Source organism: Saccopteryx bilineata, chromosome 6 (assembly GCF_036850765.1).
Source record: "Saccopteryx bilineata isolate mSacBil1 chromosome 6, mSacBil1_pri_phased_curated, whole genome shotgun sequence".
Lineage (NCBI taxonomy): Eukaryota > Metazoa > Chordata > Mammalia > Chiroptera > Emballonuridae > Saccopteryx > Saccopteryx bilineata.
The window spans coordinates 144710596-144733195 of NC_089495.1; the positions used below are offsets into that span (position 1 = coordinate 144710596).

A 22600-nucleotide genomic window follows, 5' to 3' on the forward strand; every position below is an offset into this window, starting at 1 on the left:
AACCTACACATACCTATTCCACGTCTGAGCAGGGTTAAGCTGGCAACCTGTCATTCCTGGCTGCTCTACCACAAAAGCCACCTCGCTTGTCTTTCTAACGCCTTTGTCTTTCCCCTTCTGATCTATGCTCCACAAATCTCGAACATATCACCACTCTATTCAAAAACTGTAATTGCTTCTCCACTGACTTCTGGATAAAACCCTAGATCTTTATCATGGCATCCAAGATCCTCAATAGCATCACCTACGTGACTCTCCAGGGTTAGCTCTGGCCCCTCCCTTACCATGTACAACATGATAAAGCCAAGAAGGTGGTTCACCTCTATACGCGTCTATGTCTATCCCTCCAAGCCTCAGATAATAAGCAGTCTTTGCCTGACACAGCTCACTTCTTCTCCCCCAATGAGACCTTGTACCAGCACAAATACCGGAATTATATTGCTCTCCTTGGTCACAAGCATAAGAATTAGTTTCTTTCATGTTTGGATGCCCATGGTACTTTATTTATGCTCTATTACCACATTTAGGATATAGACACAGAGCTGCCTCAATCACAGTGAGGACTGCTTGTCCACTCTTCTATGGTGAGAAGTCCAAGGCAAACAAATTTAAAGGAATAGGTAGGAAATGTTTATCTCTACTTGCATAAATAATGAACCTATAGTTAACTCATTATTTTCTTAGCATGCAGAATGGCAGCCAAGTACTGACAATATTCATGACCACAACTTACAGACCTAAAGCTTAGATTTATCAGCACTAATCGTCACCTATTTTAAAGTTTATGCACTCTAATCTCAACGCAGTGCTCAAAGTCTAATACAAAGGAAAGCAAAAGCACTTACTTCCATTGTTGCCAACAACAAAGTTGACATTAGCGCCAAATTTAAAGGGTCCAAGCATTGAATGACACATGAAGTTTCTTAGCTGAATACTCTCAATTATTCCAACTTCTGCTGCAGTCTATTAATAAAAAATGGGAGAAGACAATCAATCTATCTAATTCACTCACTATAACCATCCAAATGTTTATGGTAAGATCAGCAGTGTTATCAACAGAAAAAGTGTTCCCTCCTCTTCTTTTCTGGAAACGACTGTGTAGAATTCATATTAATTCTTCTTTAAACGACTGTTATAATTCTCCAGTCAAAACAACTGGGCTTGCCCTGGCCGGTTGGTTCAGCGGTAGAGCGTCGGCCTAGCGAGCGGAGGACCCAGGTTCGATTCCCGGCCAGGGCACACAGGAGAAGCGCCCATTTGCTTCTCCACCCCTCCGTCTCGCTTTCCTCTCTGTCTCTCTCTTCCCCTCCCGCAGCTAAGGCTCCATTGGAGCAAAGATGGCCCGGGCGCTGGGGATGGCTCTGTGGCCTCTGCCTCAGGTGCTAGAGTGGCTCTGGTCGCAACATGGCGACGCCCCGGAGGGGCAGAGAATCGCCCCCTGGTGGGCAGAGTGTCGCCCCATGGTGGGCGTGCCGGGTGGATCCCAGTCGGGTGCATGCGGGAGTCTGTCTGACTGTCTCTCCCTGTTTACAGCTTCAGAAAAATGAAAAAACAAAACAAAACAAAAAAAACAACTGGGCCTGAAGATTTCTTATCCAGAGTTTTTAAACAAGGAATTAAATTTCATTAATATTTGTAGAGTGATTCAAACTATCTAGTTAATATTGGTTAAACTGTGGTAGTTGTGCTTTTTGAAAGGACTGGTCTATTCCATCTAAGTTGTCAGATTTCTGTGTCCAGAGGTGAGTGAGATGATTTCCTACTGGAGAGGACTGTCTTGTCCATTGTGGGAAACTATTTCCTAAGGTGGCTGTATCATTTCACATTCCATTTTCAGTCTTTAATTGGAGACTTGCCAGTTTTATTGATCTTTCCAAAGAACCAGCTCTTTGTATCATTGTTTTCTCTGCTAATTTTTTCTAATTTAACAAAAACTTCTGAATTAGTCAGGTTATCTCATCTCAGCTTTTTAAAAGCCATTTTTCTTTAACCGATACTGAATCAAGATGATGACATAGAAACCAGGCATGAGAAATATGTCAATCAAAAACATATTCTTGTAACTCTGTACTTACCAGAGTTGAGGTCCCATTAATAAAACCATCGTTATCAAAATCTTCCACCTCTTCTTGCCTGGATCTTTTGGCATTTTCAGGAGAGCAGAAATTGTCTTCCTTTCTTTTGGCCATCAGGTCTGAACAAATAATAAAACGGCACAGTAACAGTGATCGTTCCTCAGACATTAAACAACAAAATAAACCAGACAAAGCTTAAATTTTAAGTTCTACGTTCATTCAAAACTGAAAAAGGTAAAATATAGTATCTGCACAGAGAAAGGGGTCCACGGGCTGAAGACTACAGGTCATGGAGGCCAGAAAGGCAAGAAGAGTCTGCCCTAGAGCCTCCAGAGAGAGACTCGGCCCCACTGCCGCCTGAGGCCAGCCGGCGAGACGGGTCAGACTCAGAACCTGCGGCAGGATAAGGTGATCATTTGTGTGCAGTTTTTAAAAATCATTTGCATATGTTATACTACTTGATTTTATTTCCATTCTTCATGGTTCAGATTCTTCATGTAGGTATGGGTCTACTTACATGTTTTGATTTCCTACCTCACAAACGGTAAAAGATTATATATAACTATGGTTTCTAGTTTCCTACAGCTATTACAGATGGCATAACGCCTTCTGAAATTATTCTAATAGTCAATCAGATAAAATGTTTAATTTTAAATTATTTTGCCAAGAAAGCGTGTTGTGACAGAGAGCGTGAAGTCGCTGTGCAGAAAGAGGCCAGGGTCTCTGGAATACTATGGGAGAGAAAAGGAGGGCAAGGGGAAAACAGCCATACAATGATTCCTCTTTTTAATCACTGCCTTCCAAACTTATATTGACAGAACCAGCTGCAGAAGCAATTTACTCAATGGGTATATTTTAATATTTATCCATATATTTTATACAAGCAAATATAAGGGATATGCAGTGGGACTAGAATTTTCCTACACTGCAAGTTTGAGAAAGAAAACAGACACCTCCACTTTCATGAGGATAGGTGAATTTCTCCCTATTCCTCCTGGTTAGTACAACTAAAGGCCTTGAAAATAAGACATAAAACAAACACAAGAAGACTCTGACAGAAGGAGGCAGACTGGCTAGGTACTTCACTCTCCAGGAATGACCCTGGCGAGCAGAGTTTCTGTTTTGCTTCCCACTCCCCAGGCTTGGAGAAGAGAATGCTCTAACTGGGGAAGCGCCAACAGGTGCAGGTGCAGGGGAGGCAGGGGATGGCATGTGGCCAATGGAAGTTGTCCTTTCTAGACAAAGCATCAGGAAAAGAGACACCTAACAAGACAAAGAACTTTCAGGCAAGAACTGCTCTACTCTAGCCAAATACCACTGAAAAACCTGCCCGTCCACAACCCCTACGCCAGCAAGGGCCAAGTGGGTAATCTGGACTTCCATGCTGGTCAGGCTGTAGGTAATCTCAACACCCCAACTGGGCTGGTGCCAGAAATGGTATGAAGGCCAAGTAGGCAGTCACGATAATGAGCTGACACATCCACCCGACCAGGCAATAATAATAGGGTGCTACTTACACCCCCCCCTTGCATGGTGTCAGAGGCCTTTGACCACTGCCTAGAGAGGAGATCACGTGGGGAGCTGCAACTCTGACTCAGGCTCGGCAGTCCCTGTAGCTAAGAGCTCTGGTAAGCTCTAGATAAGCCTATGGGCCCATGGCCCAATACCATAGGGCAGCAGTTCTGAGTGGTTGTGGTCTCTCAAAAGGTACCAAGATACTCAAAGAGATGTATGTTTATATCCATCAATATTTACCATATTATAAATTGAAACTGTTAAGCTTTTAAAACAACACTCAAGCACACATTCTATCAGTCAGCAGAGTAATGACATCATCACACATTTCGTAACCTCTGGAAAACTCCATTGTACGATCCCAAGTAAATGAAAGTGAAAAGGGAAAATAACACCTTACTATTACTATAAACAGTTTTGATTCTGTAGACTCTGGGAAAGAGTCTCAGAGATGCCTGGACTGCACTTTGCAAACTGCTGCTGTAGGGCAGTGGTCCCCAGCCCCCGGCCGTGGACTGGTACCGGTCCGTGGGCCATTTGGTACCAGTCCGCAGAGAAAGAATAAATAACTTACATTATTTCCGTTTTATTTATATTTAAGTCTGAACGATGTTTTATTTTTAAAAAATGACCAGATTCTCTCCGTTACATCCGTGTAAGATACACTCATGACACTTGTCTCGGTCATGTGATACATTTATCCGTCCCACCCTAAAGGCCGGTCCGTGAAAATATTTTCTGACATTAAACCGGTCCGTGGCCCAAAAAAGGTTGGGGACCACTGCTGTAGGGGATATGGTAAGCAAATCCATGACACAGCGCCATAAATTAGAAGGCAGAGTGAGCGAACAAGAAAAGTGAGAGCAGCAGAGAAGCTGACCACAGAATGATCTGCAGACCTGACATTCAAAGTGCAGTCCAGGGGCCAGCAAATAGCATCTACATCTCCTGGGAATGTGTTGGACAGCCCGAATTTCAGACCCCGCCCCAACCAAGTGAATCAGAATCTTCACTTTTGAGATCTCAGATGATTCATAGCATATTATAGTATGAGAACTGTTGTAAACATTTTAAGTACTTGGATTTATCCTTTCCCAAAAGCAATGAAGAACGTAATTCATCATAAATTATGTATCATTAAAAAGGTATTATCAGTGAACAAAGGACATTTAACCTACACAGATGCCTTTAGAAACAACATTAGCCTTAGTCATAATTACATGTATTCAACATTTCTTTATAAATAATTTCATGTTTATTTTGAAATCTTTTACACAACTCAAAACTTGAAAGTCAAATATATTCAAATTATTTAATAACAAGAACAATGTATATTAGCTTTCTCTTGTTGCTTATTTAAATTCCCAGAATACCAACATGCTATTTCCCCTCAACTCTTTCTTCTCTCCCACCCATCCTTTATCTCCTCCTCAAATACTGAGCATTCATTTATTATAGAAGAGCAGAGAAGAAACATTACTTTTTGGTTTTCACAACATTAAATGCCCTTTTAGACACTGTTTTTATTAATGCCTAATACATGATATTAGTTAGCAGGCACTCAGATATAAGCTGATTAATTGTAGTATTTGACCATTCATAGAAAATGGCAGTTTTACAGGTAAAATGGGGGGAGGCGGGAAGCATACAAGGATGACTGTGATAAGCATCTTACAAAGAATGTGAGATTCTACATACACAGAAGACAGTGTTACACGAGGAGGATGCTTTTTATTTGCTGTGCTTAGTTGGGAATCTGCAGTTTGCTATTAGGTTGCCATGGTAACTTGCACCTAAAAGATGGGGAAGGATTCTACCTTATAAAATAGGAATCACTATGTAATTTAATGATAATGGATTTTAAAAACTCATAGAAATGAGTTGAGTCAGATATAGGTTAAAACAGTAAAATTGTTACCAGTAGGCTAAAGAAAACAAAGGTCTCTGCTCAGCCCCCCCAAATACTTTTAAATATTCTGAAATACACAAAAGGGGGGCAGCACCTCTGGGATTTTCAATATATCCACAAAGCTTTCATAGTTTTTAATATTTCTTTATTTACAATAAAAATATCAGAATTAAGGAACGTAGCATTTCTCCCCCACAGGAACCAAACTCCATCAGACCAGGAACAGTAACAAATACGTGGATTTCAATAAAATATAAGTTCAAAAAGAAAGGTCAATAGCCAAGGGTTCATTATAGCAAGTATGTGCATAGCAAATCTCAGAGATCAAGTCATTTTACTAGCATTATAATTTTCTAGATTTTAAATTTTATTGTGAGCATTTAATAATTCAGACTTCCCATTTATCAAAGTTGGAACTAACAGCAGTGAGAACAGATATAACAGAATTGGAATTCTCAATAAAAACTCGTGGTTATAAAAAGACAAATTGCTGCTACTTCTGATTGTGCTTCGATTGTTTACTTTCCTCCCACCATCACGGACACATTTGTTCTGCATTAAACAACCTTTTTTTTAATGTATTCAATTAATTAAGCATCCTGCTTGGAATGCACCATAAAATCCTATGAGATGTGATAGATAATAATATAAATATTTAAGTTAAAAAAACCAGTAAGGCCATCCATCAAACAATTCCAGATCAGTAAAACTAGGAAGTATTAAGCACAGAATTTCAGATAATAAATTTGAACACTCAGATTCATGTTTTAAAAACATTCCTGTGGCCTCAATGTAGAGGACAGATCTAATAAAGACTGAGAATATGGGCAGGAGGTCAGACTCTAAGGGAGGGGCACCGAACAAAAAAAGCAATAGCAATATGAGAGATGACGGGAAGAGATGAAACCAGATTTAAGACGACAGGGTAAGAGGAGGGTGTAGAATTAACCATTGTTGGATAACCACTTACTGTATTTCCCCATGTATAAGACACACCTTTTTCTTTTGAAAAATTTGGGGTCTAAATACTGGGTGTGTCTTATACAGTGGTTGGGCATTTCAAATGCCATAGATGGAACTGAGGACGAGACAATATAAGAAGACAGTGATTCGTCAGTCATCAGACACAGGTGAGGACAAGCAAACGGATGGGAGTTTTGACAGTGATGAGGAGTTGTATGAAATTTATGATGAATAAAACTTGAGTTCAATAACTTTATGTAATACATTTTTTTTTCAAATTTCGGGCCCCAAAATTAAGGTGCATCTTATACATGGGAGTGTCTTACACATGGGGAAATACGGTACTATATGCTTAGCTTTTGAGATAAACACCTTTATGTATTTCCTTTAATCCTCAACATCCTAATAAACTGTCCTTATTTTACAAACAGGGTACTGAGGGTTAAGAGAACATTTGCCCAGGCTTATGCAGCTATAACTTAGCAGAGCCTAGATCCAAACCCAGGTTTGTCAAAACTCAAAGTCAAACTTCTTTAATGCCCTGGGTCCTCCTAGCAATGAACAACTAAGATTAACAATTTAATTGTCTATAGGCTGTGAAATTGGCTATTGGCCATTCATCTTCTTGTCTATTCTTTGTTAATGCATAAACCTACAAAAACGATTCTATTAGGCTGTGCCCCTTCCAATGTTACTATGCTTTATACAATTTTATTTTGTGTTTAATTTTCAGAAACAATTTTCACACTTAATGCTAAATGCTACTAGACCAGGCAGGTTTGGCAAAGAGGGAGGATAAATAATGCATTTATTTTGTTTGAAAACACTAAGTCTGAAGTGCTTCTAAGATACTGAGATGGAGAGGCCAATAGGCAGTAGTAAAACACACTTCTGCTGTCGAGTTGATCTGGGAGTGGAGCTAAGAAAGCCATAGAAATTATTTTATATTTAGACACCAGTGAAAGCATGTTGAGTGAGAAAAGATGTATCTCATTACGTAGTGAATCAAAAATGCTAACATTGATTTAAGTGACCACAGTTGATCCTCAGTCATAAGGCCTTCTGAGTATGTGTGCATAGAGAATTGTAACATTTAAATATGCTTTACATTATAATGCATACTGTTATGGTACTTTTTGTTAGGTATTAATGCCTGAAAGTAAGCCAAGTACAGCATTGATTAAATTTCCTAACTTAGATCTAAAAGTGATAGTCAAGATTTAGGCAATTTTTAATATCAAGTTCTACTTTTAAGCACTCAGTAAAATAAACCTTTGGAGAATAAAACCTGTCAATTTTACTTACTTTTTGCCTGGCTCAATAAATGTCTTATACTAATTATACATAAATGTAGAGATACGTATAATGATAACTCTCTCACTCCCCCCACCCCCAATATATTAAGAATTCTGTGAGTTAGGTATATTACTTTCTCCAATTACAGAAGAACTGAAACTTAAAGAGGTGGTACCCACTTGCTCAGAGTCACACATCACTGGTCTGTCTTAAACAAACACACGTTTTTCAACAACATTCTAGTGATCGAAAAACTTCTTAATACACATTCCAACATAAAATTAGTACTCAGTATATTTCACACAGTAATAGAATGAGATAAAGTAAATCTAAGTAGGTCTAACATGCCACTCCCTCCACACTCCAGGAACTATCTGCAGGCTACTGCATATGCTATGGAATATTTTAAAACATTACAGTGTAGCCATCTAAAAGTCAGAGAATTTGGACTTCTTTTTTTCTTTTGAATATACATTCTAGAATATTCTGTCTCGAAAACACTCGCTTTTGACGACCTTACTCATGAAATATACTCAGAGTAATAAGCGGTCACATAACTTGTCTTCACAAATAGTTGCTTTTTGTTTCCTTAGGAATTATCACAAGCCCTGTGGGTCCTACAGCCCTTTCCACAAGAAAAAAGGAGAAAGATAACGCTATCATAAAAGCTCCAACATTTCAATTTAATTTTTCATACAGTTTGCACCTTCATGAAACTGGGGTTTAACCACAAATCCAATTTAAGTAATAGTTGCCTATTATCTCTTAAACGAACATAATTAAGGAAGCTTTCGGCGAGGTATTATCAGAATCGTGGTAAGAGCTCAATATCCGATCGAAACCTCACTCCTTTACTCCCAAGCCCCTCAAGCCACTTCTCAAAGCCCAAAAGCGCTTGGGGCCGGGCGAAGGGTCCCACAGCCCGAGCCGGGATCTGCAAGGCTTGTCGCCATCACCGCCCAGGGGAGGGCCCAGCGCCGGGGGACAAGTTTCCCGCTGCAGAGAGTATCCGTGCCGCCCGCAGAGAGGGCGCGAAGGTCCTCGTCCGCCGGCCGGCCCAGGCCCACGGGGACCACGCTGGACACCGCGGCAGCGCCGGCGACCCAGCCGCCGCAGACGGGTTGGGGGATGCCAGCTAAGGGGACAGCGACCGGGTGACGGACCCGGAGCAAGGGAGAGCGAAGGAGCGCACCCTCACCCTACCTCCAACAAGTCGGAGTCTCCCCAAGAAACCCGATCGACGGGACTGTCGCGGTGCAACAAGGCACTGAGGCCACCCTGGAGGCGTCTCGGCCTCGGCTGGCCGCCGTTGAGCCGCCCCGAGCCGCGCGCCTGGGCGGGAGAAGGCAAGAGCCTTGCCTCCCCGGTGCCCACCCCCGGACGCTCCGCGCCTGCGCCCCGCCCCCCTCCCGCCGGGACTCCGCCCGCGCGTGCGCGCTCTGGCGTTTTCGCGCCACCGTAGTTTAAAGGGGGGCCGGAAGTGCCCCTGGGTGGCCCGGCGAAGCTGATGAGAGCTTGGGCTTGACAGCAGCAGGACTCTTGGTGATGGGTAGGGGTGGGTGTTGATTTGTCAAAAGGAAGATGACTCGGAGGTCCCCAGCAACAGCTCTACGCATGCGCACAGCCCTCCGGCGGGGCGCGTGCAGCCAGGTACCGGCAGGGGACTGTCACTTCCCGGAAGAGGCGGGCGTGTGTGGCGGCGCGGAATTTGAAGTGCTCCCAGGAGCTTTCCGGCTCAAGGTTCTAAGCCCCTTGCGCTCGTCTTTGCTGGCAAAGGAAAGAGGAAGTTTTTACTTTCTTTTTTTATTTTATTTAAGAGATTACATTCAGAAACTTGGAAGCAGGCGTAGTTAGGACTCGGGCCACACTGGCAAAGCACAGAAGGACGTCTTCCAAAACCAAGGAGAGAGAGTTGTCTGGGTAAGTCCTACGGAACCGTAGAGAAGCGGCACCGCCCCGGTTCTTCCAGTAGGTCCTTTGAAATGTGGGTTAGGGACGAGCTCTGTGTTCGTGTCCCTGTCGCTCCGGCCCCTTCTCCAGAAACACCATCGGCGGCTCCCGTTTGAGTTGGAAAGCCACCCTGCTGTCGCCCAGGCCTGCGTCTCCCCGCCCCGCGCTGACCCCCGCCGGCGAGGCCTCTGTGTCCCTGGCCGGTCCGTGCTCTGCCATCTGTGCCCAGGCCTCTGCGTCCTGAATGCCCTTTCCCCGGGCACACCGTGGGCAGACTCTCACGCCTGTTCAAGCCCTCTGGGGCGAGACTTTCCTGATCCCTGTAGGCATACCTGGGTGTTCTTTCTCGATGTTAACGTGATGTTCTGAAAATACCTTCCATTATAACAATGACCTTAAGGTATAATGGTTGTTTATAGCCGCCGCCCCCCCCCCCCCCGACCTGAGCCTATATTGTAAAGCCCCTCCATAAATATCGGGACTAATAAAGGTTAAGTGCCTTAACTTCGCTTTAGCGCGCTTCTACCCGGACCTCCTCTGATGTCTTTGCTCAACTCACGTGACATGCTGATATGACGAGTAATCTTCCTATCTTCCTTTCCAAATGGGTCAAGGTGGCATTTACCGCTACCCCACCCACCTCCAAATAAATTGATATAAAATGTCTGGCAATGCGGTACCTCCCATCAAAGTCACTCTTTTGCTTCTAAAGATTATACGGTATACACTGCTCACAAAAATTAGGGGATTAGGGTATGTGCAGTACTCCAGTACTTTCAGCCTTTTGTATAGTGCATTTTCACCAAGGAAATTAAAGTTGGTTTTGTATTCATTTGCATAATCAAACAAGTTTCTTTGACTTGTCGTTTTCTTTTCTTTTTTTTGGTTTGCTTTCCTGATGTTGTTTAATAAAAAAATATCAAATGCTTCTTTTTTTTATTGCTTCATATTCATTTTGAAATATCCTCTAATTTTTGTGAGCAGTATGTATGATATTGCTATGATGGCCCTGGCCTTGATACAATAAGTATGACATAGTCTAAGTAGGCTAAAAACCACCACTGTATCTGGCCTCATTGGCACTTGTTGGTATGCTAGGAAAGTTGGGAGGTGTCTATTTAGCTGTCAAGTCCTTTGGGAAACCTTCCTTGATGCCCTAGAGTAGGTAAGGTACCTCTATTTTTATAGACTCCTATAGGTCACTCTCCTTACCTCTGAACCTGTCCTTGTCACATTGTGATAATTCTTTTCTCTGTCTCACTTACTCTGTTGTCAACGTAAGAAACTTCCAAACCTGTAAGAATTTTTATGAGTTTGAGTCAAATTGTTGACAACTGGCAGGAAGCAAAGTCTCAAAGGATTGAAAAAAATGCTCTGGAAAATGACGGTTTCATCACTTATTTTATACATTAGAATCGAAGGGGAAGAAGACTAAAGAGGGTTAACTGAAATTGATTGTTGATAGCTCAGGGAGAGGAGAGAAAGCAAAGCCAGATAAATCTGGGATTGGATAAAAAGTAAAAATGTATATGAAATTTCTTATACAGTATGTAGGCAATTATAAAATCATTAATATGACAATAATAGTAACAATGATGGGGTTTATTGGTTTTTGCTCTGGTAGGGTGCTATCCAGAGGAGAGACAGGAAAAATAGATTACCCTTACATTTCAAAGGCGTGTTACCACACTTGTTAAAATAAATTTTCTAGTGTTTTTGCTTAAAATGGGAATAAAATTGGAAAACTGTTGGTTTATTAAAATGTATTTCTGCATAAATCAAACCACTGATCTTATGTTTTTTAAATTTGATTCATTAGTAGAATTAGCAAGGTTCTGTATTTTTCTCACCTCATTCAGTTTTATAATTAACCAATAAAAGCTTATTAGCTTTTAAGGAAGTTTTAGGAGCATAAATTGATTTACGGGCACCATATGGTTACATCAAAGGATTTGCTCTTGTTTTAATCTGAAGTGAATCTTGAAGCCCTTTCTCTAAGATAGAAATTCATGTTCTTTCTATTAAGCAATAACATCTGAAATAGAGTGATTGTTTTTTGTTTTTGTTTTTTTTTTGGTACCAAGCTACCAGAATTGGTCATGACATTCAAAGGATGTCAGAATCTTGTAATTCATCTGGTTAATACCCCTCATTTTGGAGATCAATTAAATGTCTTCCCAAAATTATACAGCTAATAAAGTAAGTGTTATATCCAAGACCAAAATCCAAGGGTTCCTATACATAATCATGTTTCACACTAATTCTTAAGGATTATGAATATGCTAGGAGACTTTTTTTATATGTAGTATACATTCATTGACTGCATGATCAAGTTGACATCAGTAAAAGTATATCATAAAAGATGAGTAGAGACTAACCAAATCTCACACAACAAAAATGTCAGATTTCACCCTATTAAAAAATAAAGGAAAACAATGCATAGTTTTGGGTGAGTTTGACATGTATATTTTAAAATTTTATTTAATGCAGAGCTATTTTCAAGTAACTTCATCAGGTTGGTCATGACCTCATGCAAGAACCATCTGTTCTATCTCTGAGTGTAATTTTACTTGACTATCTTAAAAGCTGTTGCATTCTGTCCCTTTTTGGAACTTTATATGCTTTTATAACAGTCTTGTTAATGTCACTTCAGAGGAAGGGCTGGTACAAAGAAAATGACAAGAAATAAACTAATAGATTGTGAAAATGTACATTTTGTATTAACTGCCTTCTTAAAATGATATGGGGTTATTTTTCATAAAATATACACTACTCATAATTTTATCCTTTCAGAACTTTCGAAGTATTTTAGTATTAGTCAGCTTTTATGAATGGTTTTCATAAGGAACATAAGTGGTTTTCAAAAGGAAATTAGATATCTTAGGTTGCAGGTCTACTGAAGATAATCCTAAAATAGTATTTTAAAAGAATATTCTAGCCTGACCAGATAGTGACTCAGTGGATAGAGCGTCGGACTGGGATGTGGAGGACCCAGGTTTGAGACCCCAAGGTCGTCAGCTTGAGCGCGAGCTCATCTGGTTTGAGCAAGGCTCACCAGCTTGAACCCAAGGTCGCTGGCTCGAGCAAGGGGTCACTCGGTCTGCTGTAGCCCCCCCAGTCAAGGCACATATGAGAAATCAATCAATGAACTAAGGAACTGCAACAAAGAATTGATGTTTCTCATCTCTCTCCCTTTCTCTCTCAGTCTGTCCCTATCTGTTTCTCTGACTCTCTCTGTCTCTCCCACCAAAAAACCCCCCAAAAAACTATATTACATAAAAGGGCGTTCTAAATTATATCTAGAACATTTACTTTATTTTACCTTAGTTTTTTGTTTTGCATTTTACACCTGCTATAAGGTAGCACCATACTTGTAGAAGTAAATTAACTTGTGACAAAGGTTACATCACTTTTAAGAAAATTCACTATCCATTGCCGAGAGATAATGATTTTAATGTTTTAGGTTATTAAGCAAGACCGCTCTGGCTGCTATGGGAGAATGATTATGTAGGGTGGAGGGTAGTAAAATGGAGAAGCAGGGAGCCAGATGAGAGATTACTGTAGTCATATACAAGGAACTCTAGGAGAGTGTCATGTGAAATGGAAATTTAGTATAGATTTGGAAGATAGAGAACTTGCAGGTCAAGTTGCTGTTGAAGAGTGAAGTAAAGAGAAATCAAGAATGACTAGGATTTTGGCCTCAAGCACCTGGGTATTTGGAAAAGAGCATGAGTAGAATAGTTTTGAGGAAAGGTTTTGGGATCAAAAGTTAGATGCATATTATGTGAGGATACACTAGGGACTGAAAGTTCTAGTCCAGAGCTGAGAGGAGTTATGAGATGATGTGGGATAAATTATATTAGGGAGAGAAGAAAAAGTTCTTCATTGGGGACTCAGAAGTAATGTTCTTTCCAGTATTGTCTGCCTCTGCCTCTAAAAATATTCTTCCTATAAGTCTTTTCTGCTCACTTTCCAATTCCCATGTCTACACCTATCCTTTAAATATTGTTGTCTGGCATAGTTCTAATCCATTATTTTTTGTTAAAAGTTGTGAAGGCTATAAAATTTTTGCAGTAATACAAGAAGATTTAATAGAAATTCATTAATGGCAAGTTACTAAGAGGAAAAAAATACCAGGGCATGTCATAGAGAAAGACTATCTCCTATAAAAATCTCCCCTTGATTCCCATCATTTAGAGGAAAAAAAAAAAAAAAACAAAAAAAAACGGTGAAGGGAGTAGAGAGGAAGAGTGTTTCACAATACACCTACTTTTTCATGTTTATGAAGAAACATGGCTGAGGATTACTACTTTATAGGAGTGTGCTTGGGGAGCACAGGAGACTCGGCTATTTCAGATCCATTTCAGTAGCTATATGGAAACTGTAGGTTAAGATACCATAGCGGTTTTCAGGACTTTGAGATAGATTTCAAAATATGATGGCCAGAGAATTGACAATGAAAGACATTTTTCTAGCACTGTCACCTAAGGAAAAGTGAAGAAGCAAACACTTGAGCTCAGAGACAATGCAGATTTTACTTTCTGAAAACTAAAATAATTCTGTTACATTTTTTCATTTGGCCTACATTATTCATACCAGTTGTATTTAAGGAGCCAGTGTTACAGCTTTATAGTTTGTTGCTCATATTATAATAAAAGAATAGCCAAAATAGATGCCCTCAGTAGATACTGCTGATACCTATTCAATTACCAGTTGTAGTTCAGTAACATAGCCACAGATGCTCATTCTTCAAATCAGGCGTATTTTGAGAAAAGAACACTACAGTAAGAATTCAACTTTAAATGTAGTGATAATGTTATATTAAAGATATTATGTGAGGTCCTAGTTAAAACACTGGTTTAAAAAGCATTCTTTATCTTCCCTAAGGGACCCAGTCTGTGGAAATCTTAATGCATTATGGAATCAGTTTTGGGCTTATTTTTTTCCAGGCACAGCTGCCCCAGTGAATAATATGTTACATAGTCTTTACAAAATGATCCTAATATGCTTGAAATATTTAGAGAATTACAGTTTGTAAAATTAAAAGTCTACTTCATCAGTGTTTTCTATTGTTTTCTATTTTTTCCCCATAACCCTCAGAAGGAATACAATCTACATCACAGTCCTGTATGTAAATGTTTATTTGTGCCATCATAAACAGCACTGTACTATGTACAGTCTTCATTCTTTACTATCATTTGCATATGTGTAATCAATTTATGTAACCAAGCATTAGAGACACCATAAGAAGGATTGAACTCTTAGAGCTGGAAGAGCCAGAGAAAGAATATGCATTGCCTAAGACCATGTGACTCATTTCTAAGCATTTTGAAGGAAACCAGGATATGTGAATCTCTCCTTAAAAAGCTATACTGAAGTCATATTTGATGTTCATGTACTCATAAATTTGTAGAATACTGCTTTATAATTTGACCCATGAACTATATTCATATTTGCTCACTTAATATTCAGGCAAGAAGTAAACCATCAAAAGATATCTAGTTTATTTTCCCAACCCTTTACAGATAGAACCACATTTTTAAAACTTTTTAATATGAAAGGTAATACATGCATATGGTTATTTAAAACAGTAAAAAAAACAAAGGAATATACTTTGAAGAGTAACTCATCCCTCATCTTCAGTCATCCCTAACATAGAATCTGTTTTGAGCTTGGCCTGTGTTGGTGCAGTGGATAAAGTGTTGATTTGGAATGCTGAAATCACGAGTTGGAAACTCTGGGCTTGTCAGGGCACATATGACAAGCAATCAATGAACAACTAAAGTGAAGAAACTATGAGCTGATACTTCTTGCCCCCCCCCCCACTTTTCTCTTTCCTCTCTTTATAAAATCAATAAATATTTTTTTAAACGTCTGTTTTGTACCTGTTTTCATTTTTAAAACTTAGAGACTTTTTTGTCAGTACACACCATTTCTTTTTGCTGCATTACCTATTCCATTGTTTGAATATACCATAGTTTACTTAAAGATGTATCCATTATTGATCGACATTTGGTTTTGCCCAGTGTCTTGCTATTATAAATGTGCAGTGAATATCCTTGAACATAAATCTGCACACACCTAAGAGCATCTCTTAAATTCCTAGAAGAGCTATTGCTAAGTCAGAAGATCCTGGCATTTAAAATTTTGATGCTTGAAGACAACACCAAGCCTAGACTCAACCAGCTCTACAAACAATACACCCAAACACAGAGACATAATGAGAAGACAGAAAAGTGCAATCCAAATGAAACCCCAAGAGAAACCTCCAGGAAATGAACTGAGTGATATGGAAATAACCAAACTTCCGGATGCAGAGTTTAAAATAATGATTGTAAGGATACTTAGGGATCTTAAAACAACAATGGATGGTCATTATGAACACACCCAAATAAAGAAATAGCAAGTATAAAAAAGGACATTGAAATATTAAAAAAAAAATCAGTCGGAGATGACAAATACACTATCAGAAATGAAGACCACAATGGAAGGAATTAAAAACAGGATGGATGAAGCTGAGGATCCAATCAGTGAGTTGGAGGACAAGTTGAACGAAGGCACAGAAGCAGAGCAGAAAAAAGAAAAGAGACTCAAAAAGTCCAAGGAAACTCTTAGAGAGCTCTGTGACAACATGAAGAGAAATAACATCCGTATCATAAAATTTTGATGCTTGAGTCAGGTCTTGCATTTATTTATTTTTTATCTATTGATTTAAGAGAGAAAGGAAGGGAGAGAGAGAAACAATGATTTATATTGTTCCACTTATTTATGCATTCATTGATTGATTCTTATATGTGCCTTGATCAAACTTGCAACCTTGGCCTATTGGGATGACATTCCAAACAACGAACTACCTGGCCAGGATCACAAATAAAATAAGATCAGTCATGATAATTATCATAAAGACAGAAGAATTGCATAATTTCTTTCAATAACAATCTATTCTTGTATCCAGCTTGCTTAACAAATGGAAGTGAAACTCTTAACAAGAACTTCCCCTTCAAACTTTCTATTTTTTTAAATTTTAGGTGTTCTAATTGTCTTGTTTCCCTTCATAATAATGCCTTAGGAAAAAACATATGCATCTCTGCTTTTTTTCCAGAATTAAGTACAATATTTCACATTAACAGAAATGAAACCTTAATTCTGAATTTAGGCTAATATGTACATTCACCCAGTGGGGCTTCTTGATGTGAAATAGACAATATTAGCACTGAGCCACCATTAGCCACCTAATTCTTTATTTGTATTCAAGTCTGTATGTTTTTCTTTGTACATTGAGGTATCAGCAAATATTTGTTCAGCTTTTCATGAAAATGAGTGCACAAAATAATACATGGGTGGCACCGATCACATTATAAAATTAAGACTTAGAAAAGCTCAGAGAAGTGACATGGCACTGCAGCCCTGTATAATTTGTGGAAATTTGCTTTTAGTGTGGACTTTGTTAAAAAAAAAACAACAGACAATATACGACTTTATTTCGAATAGTTTTGCATTATGGTGATAGCCTCTTAATATTTTTTTTTGTATTGTACTTGTGTTTTTGGAATGAAGTCAGGTCATTATTCAAAGAAAAATAATCTGAATTATATTTGTCTAGGCAGACTGAATCATTGCAAATGCTGCATAGTATTTTTATCAAATAATAACAGTTGAAAATAAAAACAAAGATAAGGAAAAACTGGCCTATAGAAAATACCAAAGAGGTTATAATAGAGTTTAAGCCAATTTTCAAAAATGTCATGGCCCTAGAAAAGTTTAACATTAGTTTTCTTTGGATAATGGGACTATAGGTGATTTAAAACTTTTTTTCTTTTGAAATGTATATATTTTTATTTTTCCACAATGAATATGTGGGAACTTGTAATTAAAAAGCCAGTCAACACTTTTTTTTTTTTTTTTTTTTTTTTTACAGAGCCAGAGAGCCAGAGAAAGGGACAGACAGACAGGAATGGAGAGTGATGAGAAGCATCAATCATCAGTTTTTCGTTGCAACACTTTAGCTGTTCATTGATTGCTTTCTCATATGTTCCTTGATCGTGAGGCTACAGCAGACTGAGTAACCCCTTGCTTGAGCCAGCAACCTTGGGTCCAAGCTGGTGAGCTTTGCTCAAACCAGATGAGCCTGTGCTCAAGCTGGCAACCTCGTGGTCTCGAACCTGGGTCCATCACATCCCAGTCCGACACTCTATCCACTGCGCCACTGTCTGGTCAGGTTCAACACTTTTTTTGTTGTTGTTTTGGGGGTTTTTTTTCAGAGAAAGAAGCATGAACTTGTAGTTGCTTTCACTTTAGTTGTACATTGAGCTTCTCGTACATGCCTTGATTGAGGCCATGTCAATGCCACCTTGTTCAAATCAAGCCATCAACCTTTGGGCTCAAACTGGTAAGCTTTGGGATCATGTTGATGACCTACCCCCCACCCTGTGCTCAAGCCAATGACCTCCAGTTTCAAACTGGTGACCTCACCACCATTCCAGGTCAACACTATCTATTGCATCACCACCAGTCAGGCCAATCATTTGTAAATAAATTACTCTATATTTCTCCAACTCTGCATTTTCTGCCTTCATCAAAGTTTTCCTTCATTAATCTCATTTTTTCATGCTTCCTTGCTTTTGTTTTTTTTTTTTTTTTTTTTCCTGATCATGACATAGGCTGGTCTTGTTTCCTCTTTAGGTATGGAAATCAAGGAATGAATTTTCAAGCAGGTTAATGTGATTTATAGCATCCTGTGTTTCTACGCATCTTGCATTTGTTAGCTCTTGTTATTTGCTGGAATAAAGCCTGTTATCACCATTAACATTTTTGGTAGATTTTTCTTTTCTAAATTTCATGCAATATTAAGGTAACCATGTAAAAATTTTTATTCTCCACCTAAAGAGGATGTAGAAAAGAAGAGGAAGGGTGAGGGACCACTGATATTTGATTTGTATTAAATTTAAAAGTATTTTTCAGTTCTGTAGAGAAACCATGTTTGGTAACATGCAAATTACTTTCAATTTGTTAGTATGTCATTTACCACCATTTTTAATGTTTTAGGTGCTCTTGGATCATTCCAAAAAGCTGACTAGTGAAAAAAAAAATATGGAGAATCCTCTCTTTATAAATTATTCTTAACTAGCTCATAATATATTGTTTAAATGCTTGTTCTGAGCCTCTGTGTCTTAACAGTTTTTGAAAAGTGTGTTTCAAATAATAGCAGGTAATACGAGAATGGGAGTCAATGACTTGTGGCAAATTTTGGAGCCTGTTAAGCAACACATCCACTTGAATAGTCTTGGTGGGAAAACCATTGCAGTTGATCTGAGCCTCTGGGTATGTGAAGCACAGGCAGTGAAAAAAATGATCGGAACTGTCACAAAGCCCCACCTCAGGTATAGTAAAAGTTCTTAGAATATAAACATGATTGTAGAAGCAGTTGATGTCTTGTTTTTGAGATTTTAAAATATATTAGCATGTCTAAATCTGCCATCTCTACATTGATGTCTCACAAATTTGTACTTCTTACCTTTCGAGCTCCAGACTCACATAACTAGCTGCCTATTTAACATACCCACTTGGAAGCTTCAGTGGCTGTAAGCCAGAAAATTGGGGCCATTCTCCCTATTTTACCTCGCTGTCCATGTCCAGTCCATCAGGAAGTTTTGCCAGTTCTACTTCCAAAATATTCTTCTGTGTTTGATCATAAACTTCTCTCCATGTGCAAGGGCACCAACCACCTCAGTCTAGGCTAACGTCATCTCTTATCTGACCTGCTGAAGTGACATCTTCACTGGCTTCCCTCCCTCAGCTCTTAGCCTCCCTCTCCTCCAAACCATTTTCCACTTAGCAGTTAAAATAATCATAAATCTCCCTTGCTTAAAAACATTCAGTGGTTTCTCAGTCCAGTGAAATAAAATCATATAAATAAAATATTACTGCATGTAACCCTTTTAGGTACTAGTCCACTGTTCTTGCCATTAGTGTCATACTGCTATGTTGACTTTTGCCATCAATAATGACAAGCAGTATATTACTAATTTTTGTATTTCAGGAACTTATTTTTTCGTATCTCACATTTAACACTAATGGATGTAAAACTGGTATTTGTTATGGAAGGGGAACCTCCAAAGTTGAAAGCTGATGTCATAAACAAGAGGAATCAGATTCGATATGGGTCTTCTGGAAAAACATGGTCTCAGAAAACAGGGAGATCACATTTTAAATTAGTATTGAAAGAGGTAAGCATTTGGATCTGATTTAATAATTCTGATTTGAATTAGAGGGAACATTTTATTTTGATAAAAGTTGTTATACACTTTATCTTTAATACTCACTAACCTTATTGTATACATAGAAGGCCAGTGTGGAGGGAGAAAAGAGTTTATATTGGAGTGAAATAGACCTAACCAAATTTAAGTCCTAGCTCTGGCATCTTGAAACTCTAAAGTGTTCTGCAAGATTTCTATTTTATATCTGCCTCATTTCCTATTCTGTGAATGAGAAACGGCCCTGGCCGGTTGGCTCAGCGGTAGAGCATTGGCCTGGCGTGCGGGGGACCCGGGTTCGATTCCCGGCCAGGGCACATAGGAGAAGCGCCCATTTGCTTCTCCACCCCCACCCCCTCCTTCCTCTCTGTCTTCTCTTCCCCTCCCGCAGCCAAGGCTCCATTGGAGCAAAGATGGCCCGGGCGCTGGGGATGGCTCCTTGGCCTCTGCCCCAGGCGCTAGAGTGGCTCTGGTCGCGGCAGAGCGACACCCCGGAGGGGCAGAGCATCGCCCCCTGGTGGGCAGACCGTCGCCCCTGGTGGGCGTGCCGGGTGGATCCCGGTCGGGCACATGCGGGAGTCTGTCTGACTGTCTCTCCCCATTTCCAGCTTCAGAAAAATACAAAAAAAAAAAAAAAAAAAAAAAGGGGGGGAAAGAGAGCTCTAAATTAGGAGTAGGTCCCAGCCTGAAATATGAGTGGAGCATTGAGGTAGGAGGAATAAAGAAAACACTATCTATTAAACAAAGCAGCAGAAAATAGGACTATCAACACCCACAACAGAGATCTTTGAGGAAAGAATAAAAAACCCTGACTATTCAGGCAAGACATAGTTAAGTGGCCCTTGTGCAAATGAGATCAGTTTACCTGCTTCTTGGAGGAAATACCCTAGGCTCGTCCACAGTGTTGTAGATGGGGCCGACGGCCCTGGGCACCTTCAGCCTTCCGTGGCAAACCCCAGCATTCTGGGCAAGGTTAGGTCATAGGTGGCTGGAGCAGGGCTGGAAGAGACTGAACCCTCGCTTAGAGGAGCGAGGGGGAAGCCTACCTTCCAGTGTCCCTTTTTCCTCACAGCAAAGGCATGTAAGCCTGGCAGGCTTTAGCTCAATGACTTTCCTATTCACTATTGAAGCAAGACCCAGATGGAATCCTATGAGACCCCTTTGGGGCGTTGGAGCCTTTAAAGGCGTATCCTAAAAGCTGATAGTTCACCTGATTTCTATTGGGCTTTTTCTGCCTCTTGGTACCTTAAAAGCCATGCTCAGAAGATCTCGCTGAGGAGTTTGAGGATCCCCATCCGCCTATATAAACCTTTTCCATATATCTGTAGCTATTTGGAAAAAGAAAACAGTGTTATTGGCTGGATCAAAAAAAAAAGAAGGTAGAAGATTGCAGGAGAAAAAGATTTGGTGTCTCCTGTTCATCAGCCTTCAAAAGAAATTTAAAATTTTTAAGTAAAAAGCATGATATGGTAGACCTGTAGAAGTTCCAAGATAGGACTCCCCCCTTTTAAATTTTATAAATTGACCTTAAAATATTTGCTGGGTACACTTTAATAATAACCTTGACTTTAACGATTGTAAGAAATACCCATAATTCGAAAGGTTTGACAAAATACAGGAAATGCTTTTGCTACATATGCAGGAGCATTGTCAGTTTAACCAGTTTAGGAAATCCAATAATAGAACAATGCATACAGACAATGAGCTATAACATGCTTAGCAGCCTCTCCTGTTCTGACAGAGGTTACTATAAATCCAGAATAGGTATCCACTGTAACGTGGACATAGGACTGTTTGCCAAATGAAGGTATATGAGTAACATCCATTTGCAAAAGTTGTCCTGGTAGGAGTCCTTGAGGGTTAACTCCAAATAAAGGGACAGATTGTAGTATAGGACCCCTTGGACAGGATTTACCAATCTGCCATGCTGCTCCCGAGAAAGTTGAAACTGTTTACACAGGGCTGCAGCGTTCTGGTGATGAATAGTATGAGACTGAATTGCTCGATCTGTCATGGTTGCTCCAAATAATTTTCCTTTGGGTAGCTTGATCAACAAGGGCATTCCCTTGTGCTAAAGTTCCAGGGAGCATGGAGTGAGCTCGAGTATGTCCTATAAAACATGGAGCTCTATGTTGACATACAAGTCTTTGAAGAAGGAGGAACTGCTGAAATAGTTCATCAGCATTTGTCGCTAAGACAGCAGTCTATATAGTGGAAACACCATAAGTAAATATTTGCTGTCTCTGTATAGATTAAAGGAGGAATATGGCAAATGCTAAAAAGCCATGATAATGGCATATAATTCTAGTCTTTGAGCTGATTTTAAGTTGACAGTTTCAGTATAAAGTTGTCTGTTGATTTGCAAAAGCGATTTGCCATTTAGTGGAAGTTTCCCAGAGCCATTGTTGTTGATCCTTTGAAAAAAGGAACAATAATTTTGAGGATCAAAACCTATAAGCTGTAAGGGTTGCCTATGCCCCTTGATAGTCCAGGAAACAACAAGATCAAAATATGGAAGTGTATTCCATGGGCTATTAGATGGTTCAATGTGCCCAAGCTATAGCTGCTCTTGTACCAATTGAGCAGTTGCCCTAAGTTTCTCCTGAGAAAGGGGCCATTGGTCTACCCATACAGGATTA

At 39.7% G+C, this 22600-nt stretch overlaps 2 protein-coding genes across 4 annotated transcripts in view; one reads left to right on the top strand and one right to left on the bottom strand.

The window, feature by feature from the left end:
• SMC6 (structural maintenance of chromosomes 6) overlaps positions 1 to 9141 on the bottom strand; it is a 66604-nt gene extending 57463 nt beyond the window's left edge. Inside the window, exons 1-3 of the mRNA XM_066235346.1 lie at positions 8962 to 9141; positions 2076 to 2194; positions 846 to 963 (exon numbers count right to left, since the gene is read on the bottom strand). Coding sequence (XP_066091443.1) covers positions 846 to 963; positions 2076 to 2189 — 232 coding nt within the window. The 5' untranslated portion in view covers positions 2190 to 2194; positions 8962 to 9141. The remainder of the gene's footprint in view (positions 1 to 845; positions 964 to 2075; positions 2195 to 8961) is intronic.
• A 41-nt stretch (positions 9142 to 9182) lies between these two features.
• The window catches only part of GEN1 (GEN1 Holliday junction 5' flap endonuclease), a 43569-nt gene continuing 30151 nt past the window's right edge, over positions 9183 to 22600 (top strand). The window contains exons 1-4 of one of the 3 annotated variants that reach the window (XM_066236972.1): positions 9183 to 9678; positions 17627 to 17921; positions 18914 to 19088; positions 19748 to 19934. In XM_066236972.1, coding sequence (XP_066093069.1) covers positions 17831 to 17921; positions 18914 to 19088; positions 19748 to 19934 — 453 coding nt within the window. In that variant the 5' untranslated portion in view covers positions 9183 to 9678; positions 17627 to 17830. Of the gene's footprint in view, positions 9679 to 17626; positions 17922 to 17967; positions 18098 to 18913; positions 19089 to 19747; positions 19935 to 22600 lie in introns of those variants that run through there. The other 2 variants (XM_066236974.1, XM_066236973.1) reach the window with 2 other exon arrangements.